The 9,731-nt window shown below is 36.7% G+C and overlaps 1 protein-coding gene across 2 annotated transcripts; it reads right to left on the bottom strand.

Moving 5' to 3' along the window:
* Positions 1–4,976: 4,976 nt before the first annotated feature.
* LOC108047323 (prisilkin-39) lies at positions 4,977–7,169 on the bottom strand. 2 transcript variants are annotated; one of them, XM_017127441.2, is made up of 4 exons: positions 7,029–7,169; positions 6,852–6,957; positions 6,026–6,325; positions 4,977–5,470 (listed from the first exon to the last, which is right to left on the bottom strand). In XM_017127441.2, exons 1-4 carry the CDS (start codon positions 7,053–7,055, stop codon positions 5,445–5,447), a joined length of 459 nt encoding a protein of 152 aa, XP_016982930.2. In that variant the 5' UTR covers positions 7,056–7,169; the 3' UTR covers positions 4,977–5,444. The 2 variants fall into 2 exon arrangements, with proteins under 2 accessions (XP_016982930.2, XP_016982929.2); XM_017127440.2 differs by lacking the exon at positions 4,977–5,470 and having other exon boundaries at positions 5,518–6,325.
* Positions 7,170–9,731: the final 2,562 nt, after the last annotated feature.

Raw genomic sequence — 9,731 nt, 5'->3', positions numbered from 1 at the left:
TTTTTTCTTTGCGTGCCGGCTTCTATTGATTCCCACACAGATACAAAGAGGGGCAGGCGCACACGCACACAGACAAGCACAGCCCCCAAAAGTATTTCTTTTATCTCGTAGAATTACGCATACGTCAGAGTGGGCGGAACGGGGTGCAGATGACACGGGCAAAACTCAGGTGCAGCCCCACAAGAAATCTTAATCAATTTACCTTGTTTTCGTGGTGTTGTTAATATAAATCAATAAAAAAAATCCAACACCAATTCAACTGGGAGTCTGGGCGTGTCTCGACGTATCTACTCGAATATTTGTTTACTGATTATTGCTGCCACCCACCCAAAAACAATTTTATTGCCTCCCCCTCAGCAAAATTGATACAGATAAGTGAAAGTTTCAATGTCTGCGTTCTGTTGAATTAGCAATTACCATTTAGTACTGTATTAAGTCGGCTTCTAGTGGAGTTTTCCGCGCCCACTGATTTTATCTGCCCCAGACAGACACCCTTGTTTGTAATTGTTAAGCCAACTACTTGGCATTAAAGGCCTAATTTATCTAGGAGTTTGGGGGCAGACTAAACAATTACAATTACATCTAGGAAAGTTTTTTTGCAGAAGTGAATTTGGCTATTTTAGTTCTTATTCTGTAAACCTGCTGATGAAATGAAGTTTATAGAAGTAGGATTTCTTGAATTTAATTTAGGGCGTTAAACATTTCGACATCGAAGACCTGGGGGGAATAACAAATACGTCAATGAATTTTTGATATTCCTATTCCATAAAAATAATTTACTGCCTTTAATAAATCTGATTTTTTTTTGTCTTATATGGCACTTTTAAAAAGCTTTGCTTATTTTGTGGGTATATATATTTGCACTGCTTTTGAATATTGATCAATTTTGTGATTTACGTTTACTTATATTTTAAAGGTATATGTGCCATTAAAGACCATATGACTTTATCTACTTTTTTTTTTTTGAAAGTACTTGTTACCCTTAAATCCTGTACTAGATTGGCTGAAATGTCTGTTACATGTCTGTAAATTTACGTAGCACAGTGCCTCGTGTCAGCCTTAAAGCTTGCCAAATTGAATTTGGGAACAAAAAGGAATCAAGGCAGACACATGCAAGACAACGTCCATCAATGACCCATCTTTGGGTTTCCAAACGAGCAGGGATTGCATCACAGAAAGATTGAAAGGCCTGAAGCCAATGAGTTTTGCAGACGAAAATGAAGACTGAGCAAAGTCCGAAAAATCAGAAAACCAGTGGCAGAGGCAAAATGGGATTTTAAGTTAAATAAATAATGAAGATGCCTTACAAAGAGCCATACTGGTTTAATGGGCCAATACTAAACTATAATAAGTGAAGTGAAATAAAATAAATTTGCATAGACTGCACACTATCATAAATTTCCATTTACATTCACACAGCGTTTTCAGTTCACAAACAAATTTTATTCCCCAGTGAGCTGTAATCAATTAAATTGCCATTCAATTACTTCAAATGGATTTGCAATTCGACACGAGTTTGATTAAACATCGCATTCAATCAATTTGCTGGCACAGAAGTTGCCTCGCCAATTATCGGCATAAAATGGTTTAAAATTGTGTAGTTCGGGGGAAATTCTTACATTGAAGTCGTATCCCACGGCGGCCAAGTGGCACACATACTTAAGATTGTTATTCGAACAGATTTCGAGTCGCTGGCATCATGGCCTCCATTAGAGCTCGTATGCGAATTGAATTAAATACAAACTAATTTAACTAAATTCGCATTATCATCGGGACCACAAAAGTTTGCCTTTGCCTCAACTCGCAAACCGACTTGAACCAACAGATCTTGCTTAGCCCGAACTCTGTTAATTGTTTAAATTAATTTAATTATTACCTTACTTTATTTTAGCTTACTTTACCGACTGAAGACTTTGCGAAATGCCCACCGACGAAGTTTAAATGTCTCGCAGGCAAGCATTTTCATTTGGCATCGTCAAGTATCATCGAAACCCAATATAAATAAGTATATAGCGCATTTTCCTTATTTTTTTATGGGTACACAGCTGCAAATTGATTGATTTACCTGTCTGGCTTTGGTTAGCTCTTTGATTATTTGCCTTGTGAAGTGTGCTTTTTATGGCCTCCTCTTCCTGAAATCGAGTGAATAAGAATGCCAAAATTGAGGTTTATCCATTTCGGATTCCCCATTAAATCCACCAATCATCGATTTCTTGTTCGGGGCACGTTTTTTTATGCATGTAATTAAATGCATTTATGCATAAATTCCAGTTCGATGCAAACGGCAAATGTTAACAAGCGATTTGTTTTGATTTATCTGTAATAAATTACATAGCTTAAATTAATAGCACCAGCGGCGATTTTCCCTCTCGCTCACATCGCGTTTATCGATCTCCCTCTTTCTATTCCTCTTGTTTTCTGTTAATGGAAAACACAAACAAAACAAAGTGCGATATGATAATGATTTTGAATCATTTATAGTCTGGCTTCCTTCCGACGGCACGTGCTAAATTTATCATTGGGAAAGGGATTGCATTTGTTTGCTCTGTGTTTTGCAGATACAATTTATGTTTGGGTTTTCGTGTAATCAGTCAGCTAAATTAACTTTCCCTGTTTTCCCACTCAACCCTTTAAGTTCAATGCCGAGTTCTGTGATCTTTGGACTTTCGGCTAAACGCCCCTTACACCTTTTTGGTATAATAACTGAAGCACGTGGCGCCTGTTCAGGTGCTAATTGGTTAAGCATGCCATATAATGAACTCGCTTTTAGAATAAAAAACACAAAAGACGGCGCGGTCTATATAAAATTAGCCGAAAATCCACGATCTAAGCAAACAAATCCGACGAAAGCGAGTTTTTTAATATACTATAGATAATTTGGAGCAACCGCTGTGAAACGCCCAGAAAAAAAGCATTTAATTGTTCATTAGCACGGTCTGACATGGCGACATAAAAGTGTCCATTTTGTTGGTGGAACTGTACGTCAAGATTTAAGCAAAAATTACACAAGATTCCCTTTTATTGGCATCGAAAAGCTGTTAATTTTGCATGGCTTAAGGTATTTTCGATCTTATTTTTGCAAACCCAATTATTAAATAATTCTGCTAAGCAAGTGGATTTCAACCCTATTCAAACTACAGATGCGAGACTGAAGCTGACCCATGGCATTATACAACATTTAAGAAACGACCTTTCACCCTTTTTCATATGAATAATTCCTTCAAAAGGGTCAACTGCTGTCTATTATTTACTAACACGTTAAATTCAGCCAATTTAATTTCTTTCCTGTTTTTGATAGGTCTGAGAAAGGGTTCATTGAAATCATATTAGGTGCTATTTTCGTTGGTAAAAGTTTTTTATTGAACAACATAATAAGAAAGAAAAGATGTTTTGCTTACCCTAAAAATGTGTAATTTGGAATAGTTTTCCTTGATTTTCTGCCACCTTCACACGTTGTCTGAGTTTCTGTGCAAGTTTGTCCAAGCAATTACCACTCTTCGTCTTAGTTTTGGTTTTAAGCAGCAGCTGTGGCAAATTATGAACTGACATATAAAAGTTGCGCCATTTTCCGCAACCAACTGAAGGGAAAAGTAAGACTTTTCCCGGACTGATAAGAACGTGACGAAAACTAGCTCTTTGCGAAGACCATTTCCTACAGACTACTCGATGAAATCTTTAAATTATATAATAATTTCTGTAAGCAGTTCTCAACTCGACCCTTTTCCTTTGATTCCACTTGAAGGTTTCCTTTGACTTTCTTTAGTTTCTTTCACCATTTAATATTGAGCTTGGGAATTGCGGCAATGGGGTAAGCAACGTTTACAGAAATTGCAATTTTATTCGTGTATTTATTGAACTCTTCTTGTTTTCCTTTTGTTTTTCCTTTTGCGTCGCATGGTGGTATATATGCCAGGCAAATATTTGTGCTGAACAAACTGACGCGGTGCTCATTTATCCAATATCCAGCAATTATATGCAATAATTTTTGCATTATTTGTTGGCGTTGCTATTGTCTCTCGCGCTGCTGGTTCGTTAATTAAAATGTTGTTAACATTAGATTTCAACGCCTGATGCGGCATTTAATCCGCTCGCCAAATAAATATCCATTTCCCGCTCGGGCGAGATATTTTTATCTGTTTTCTGTATTTTTATTTATTGTAGTTTGCGTCGCTTAATTATTTCTATTTGCTTTTAATGCAGACCATAACACATGATACAAAGCAATAATAAACAGTGTTGAATTAATGAAGACCAAAACAAAAAAACAAAACAAAGAAACGTATTCTCTCAATTCCATTTGATCATAACTTGTGTTCCATAATGACCTGGGAATTCGGTTTTTATGCCTGTACCTATCCTAAACAATTTGGCGATAAATTAAAGAAAAATTCCATATGAAATGCTCGTACTCTTCGTATTTACACATCGAGTTATGTGTCTGTATCTTGTATCTATGGTTCTTGGCTGCCGGTATTGTTTTTATTTTATGGCTGCACGGAAGGTAGATGCGCATTCAATGGAACCAGCCAAAGAGACAAATGAATGAGCAAATAGATTAAAAATCACAGATTGCATGAATGGAAAAATCCCCAGTATGAGTAATGATTTTTTGAATTTTTGTCATTTATGTTTGTTTATGTTTAAAAGAATTCAAGAAATCCAGATGTACATTTTACTTCTGTTTGTTGCCTTTTCAATAACGGAATTCCATTTGATTACCCTTTTTATTACCATTAGGTTTGCAAAAATTGTATTTTGCTTGAAACGAGAAAGTCTATTTGTTGTTGAGAAATTCTGAATTATTCTTTTTGAACTTGGTTTCCTTAGTTCTCAGGCAGATGTTTCTATTGGAATGTGTTTCCTTTTAAAGTTGTGTTGACTTTAAGTTAGTAAAATCATGACCAACATTTCTCCAGTATAAAAACTTCTTTAGTTTTATATTTAAACTTGGCAGTTTAATCAGCTCCATTTGCCTTAATTAATTTTCTTGTGGCCCCACATAAATTTGTTGGAAAATATTGTTTTATTTAACAAGGGAAATCTATTAGCTTATCACAAATTGCTCTCAGCACATGCTCAACTGGCAGAGGGACTCGGGCAATTTCCCCGGGAAAATTCCAACGAAAAGTTTGCTCCTCTGCATTTACGAGCTTGCAAAGGGGCAAAGGGGAAAACATAAACATTATTTTACTTAAAATTTAAGACTTAGTAGTCAAGATGCTGCACAAACTTCGTTTCCCCGCAAAAACTTGAAGAGATGTGTGCGTCGGTGCAGTTAAAGTGGCTGGCCAAATATTCCGGCTACGAGGTTAGTTCGCCTTCGGAGATGTGTTTCCTAATAAATTGCTTATATAAGTTTTACGATCTTTTTGTGTCTTGATTTTGATGCGTGCCGGAGCGTAACATTTGGTTAAGTTCTTGGCGGTCTTCGCACTCGACTGTTTTTAGCCAAAAGTGGTGCGCACATAGCCTGCAAATGAAGAGAGCGGGTAAAACAAGTCAGAAAGTTGGCAACGCGAGGTGATTGACAAACAATTTATAGCCAACTTTTGGGTTGAAGCTTCAAAAATGCGTTTAATTAAGGCACACGATCAGACAATAAGACACATTTTTACCAGCACTGAGAGCATGAATATGAACGAATGACAAATGGGCAAATTTTAGTGTGCAATTGGGCGTGTCCGCAGGTAATTTGAATGCCTCATGGAAATGTAACCTAGAAGCAAATTAATTACGCGCCAAGCTAAAGCGACAACTTACACATTGAATTAGTAGCATTTGAGATACATTTTGGTTTTATTATTAGTCAGGAGCGGGAGGGGAAAAGCGGTAACAAAAATGCAATAACATGGGACACAAATAAAAGCAGATACTTAGTTATAGCCACGATAAAAATTAGAGGCTCGATCTCGGGAATACGGCAGGCCAAAGCGATCTGTATCATCGTAGTAGCCGTAACCGCGATTCCGCTGACCCTGGTAATCCCGCTGCCAATATCCCGAATATTGCCTCAAACCGCCATTACCTCCGTATCCCCCATAGCCGCCATATCCTCCTCCTTGGGATCCCAGAATGTTCGTGGTGGGATAACTGCTGGTGGGATAATAGTTGACAGAGCCATAGCCCTGGCTTGGATAGTAGTTGGATGACCCATAGCCCCCCTGGTTGGGATAGTAGGATGCAGAACCGTAGCCAGAGCTCGGATAATAGCCCGACGATGAGCTGTAATAGTTCGTGTTATAGCCGGGATAATAGCCGTTCGTCGGCCGATTGTAGTTATAGCCATAGTTGGGATACCCAGAGCCAGTTCCAAAAAGATTTAACACTGAAATTGTGAGGGTTTTTGGTTAAGCAGAGAAAATAAATTAGTTGTACATCATTTTAACAAGACTTAAAATATTAGAAAGAAATATTAAGATTAATATAAATATTTTAATTTATAACAAAACAAAGGCTGTTGAACATTATAATTTAAGAACCTTTAGATTAATGGTTTTAATGGTTATTTACATTATTGAAAAAATAATTATATTAATAGATAAATTAAATACCCATAAATGGTAATAAAATCGGAAAATTATTGAGTTTAGGTAAACTTTTTAATGTTTTTAAAATCTCATTATATTTTGCAGGACATATGAGTTGAAAAGCTTTTAAAATAATAATGTCAAAACGATTTTTGATTACAAATGTATTTGAATGATGGTTAAATATTTTTTTCCTTTAGAAACAAATTAATTACACACACACTTTTTCGTTTTAGAACAATTTAAAATACATCTTGTATTTATAATATTTTTAATGAGAACAATTAAATGCTTTACTGAAATTATTCTTTCCTCTGTACTCACATTTGGCTGAAGTCTCGGCGGTGGCCAAATCACCTTTTGACGTCCTGGCCTCTGTTTCCACCTGATTTTCGAGAAGGGCGGCACTCCAGACTCCAGTTACGACCAACTGAAAATACGGTTTTATGGGCTTTTGTTTTAAGGACTGAACTCAAATTAGATATCGCCCAGGGCACTCACCATTAGCGTAAATAGCTGGCTGAACATGTCTCTTTTTTTACTATTTTTAAAACGTTATAACAATCAGAATACAGTGAATAAACTTTCCGTAAGAAGAGCTTTGGAAACCAAGACAACTGCTTGGCCCGGTTGTTGGACGTTAAATAATTCTGTTTCTCAGACACGGGGCCAATTTATATTTTTCATTTTCCGGCTGAGTTGCTACGCTCAAGTTGAAGCCGCTGTCGACGTCGTCGAGACAAACAAGCCGAAACAAAAACAGAAACAGAAACAAAACAAAGCCCCCAACTCTCGCACTTGTCGCACTTTTGTATCTCACGTGGACGCCAAGCTTGGTTTTATTACTCATACGACACGTTGGTGTGGCCAAAGCGAAACTTCAGTTCAACAGGTGGGAAATGGGCGCCTCTAGCTGCTATCCAGCCCTAAAGAGTTCTAAAGAGCGAGACCTTTTCTGCCATTGTGATTGTGATTATGTATTATTATTAATAATACGAGTAATATTCTCAATTACACGAGGCAGGTGACAAAATAAATGCCCCATCTTGCCAGTGCGTGAGTCGCGTTTAATTTTAGCTATTTGTCTTTGCAAAACTTTAACAAACACAAATAGCAAAGCTGAAAAAAAAAACAAAAAACGGAGAAAAGCCCCGTCCCGGCAAACCATTGAATATTTACCCTTAGTTCACAGATCGCATTTCTTTCAAGTTTCACCGCCATCCCGCACTGAATGAGAATACCAAGAGCGGCGAGTCAGGTCGTGCTTGTTTAGTATATCTTTAATTCCAATTATCCACAGAGAGTTTGCTGTCCAAATATTGAACTTATTTGACTTTTTCGCTTTGTTGTGTGAACTTTTTTGTGCTACACTCTTGCATAATGGCCAGTTATCGTGCCACACACAGAACTTAAGTATTTCATAATACTAAAGGCCTTGAAAAGTTGTAAACTCATTCATAAAACTCGAGTTCCGACGCCGGCTAGAAAGCTTGGAAATTATCTCAATATAGGTATTTGTATTTACCCGAATTTTGACCTCTATCTGAGCCCTAAAACAACTGAAGAGTTCACAGCTAAAGTTAAAGATACAATGTGTGAAAAGTATCGGGTATTTTGCGACATGCGGGTATTGCAACTCTTTAGCTATTTATCTAACATGGTCGTAAAATTGATTCCAAAACTGGGTTACACATTGGGCCAAGGTAAGATGGTTGCAACTCATCTCGACTGAAATTTAATATTCAATATTCTGGCAAAAAGATGCACGTGTCAAAATAAGTTTTATTTAATTTCTGTCTTCTGAAGAAAATTCACCACTTTGTAATTTCATAAATGCTAATAAAATGACTGCGCTTTGTTACCCTTGAGCTTAAGGAAATATTTTGCCAAGCCTTCCAACCTTAAAGGTATTTTTTTCTAACAACAAAGAAGCAAGACAGCCGAATAACAAAAAATAAACAAAAGTCTCCATTTCACTTGGGCTTCACTCCATGTTTTTGTTCGACTATTGATTTCAGGGTCTTTTCCAAGGAGCCAGCTTGTTCATGCATTAAATACCACTCTAAACGAGGGAAAAAGAAGCCTTACACATATTTGGTTGGCAGATATTTTATGCCGACAGCCACTTCACGCACAAAGAGCGTCAGATAAATCTAATTAGAAGGAGTCGACGGCAATAAACCCTCGAAATTGGGAAATCTTACAGAAAACCGAAAAAAATTGATATTCAATTCTTAAAAGATAATTTACTTCAAGTCGTATTTTCACTTTACATTTATTTAATATTTAGGTTAAGGTTGAGGTTGTATACCCCGAATACCCCTTAGTTGATGCCAAGCGTCGATGATTGAGGTTACACAAGTCATTATAAACATCATTTTCACTTATTTTTTATAACAAGTAATTTCCTAAATTGGATTCTTTAACTTGTTTTGTCTGAGGGTAAATCTTGATTTTTGCATAATTGGCGACTTAGGTATGCCATTAGGTTTTGTTTTTGGTAAATTCAGTTTAAGTGTGATCCAATTCCAAAGATATTTCTTAAAGTAACGTAATCTTTAGGTTGAAATCGATTGGTTTCCAAAAATAATAAAATAAACAAGAGAGAACGCTATAGTCGGGTGCCCCGACTATCAGATACCCGTTACTCAGGTAAAGGGAGTGCGAGGGAGATGGAGATAGAAACTTTGATCACGCATAACTTTTTAACGAATGGTCCGATTTGAAAAATTTCTTCTACATTTCGATAGGTATTGATAAACACAATAAAACTGCATTTTTACTTTTCCGAAATATTTAAATTTTTTAAATCGTATATAAGCGATTGTGGGCGTTAAAGGGGGCGTGTCACCATTTTGAAACAAACTTGCGCTGCGTAGGAACTTCTAAAATCTACATGCAAAATGCCAGTCTTCTAGCTTTTATAGTTTCCGAGATCTCAGCCTTCATACGGACAGACAGACGGACAGACGGACAGACAGACGGACAGACGGACATGGCTAGATCGACTCGGCTAGTGATCCTGAACAAGAATATATATACTTTATAGGGTCGGAAACGCTTCCTTCTAGCTGTTACATACTTTTGCACGAATACAATATACCCTTTTACTCTACGAGTAACGGGTATAAAAATAGGTTTAATTTTGAGCGTTGGCCTAGTTCATATAATACAACAATTAATATCTATTTAATAATTATAGTT

This window comes from Drosophila rhopaloa, unplaced genomic scaffold, assembly GCF_018152115.1.
Source record: "Drosophila rhopaloa isolate 14029-0021.01 unplaced genomic scaffold, ASM1815211v1 contig_163, whole genome shotgun sequence".
Taxonomy (NCBI): Eukaryota; Metazoa; Arthropoda; class Insecta; order Diptera; family Drosophilidae; genus Drosophila; species Drosophila rhopaloa.
Note: the sequence above shows the minus strand (reverse complement) of the source record. Positions and strands in the feature narration are given on the sequence as shown.

Bases quoted from the DNA above. Each gene is read 5' to 3' on its own strand.
- LOC108047323 (XM_017127440.2), bottom strand. From the start codon at position 7,055: ATGTTCAGCCAGCTATTTACGCTAATG. The intron at 6,958-7,028 runs GTGAGTGCCCTG...CCGTATTTTCAG, and splicing joins GCCAGCTATTTACGCTAATG to TTGGTCGTAACTGGAGTCTG. The intron at 6,326-6,851 runs GTGAGTACAGAG...TCACAATTTCAG, and splicing joins CGCCGAGACTTCAGCCAAAT to TGTTAAATCTTTTTGGAACT.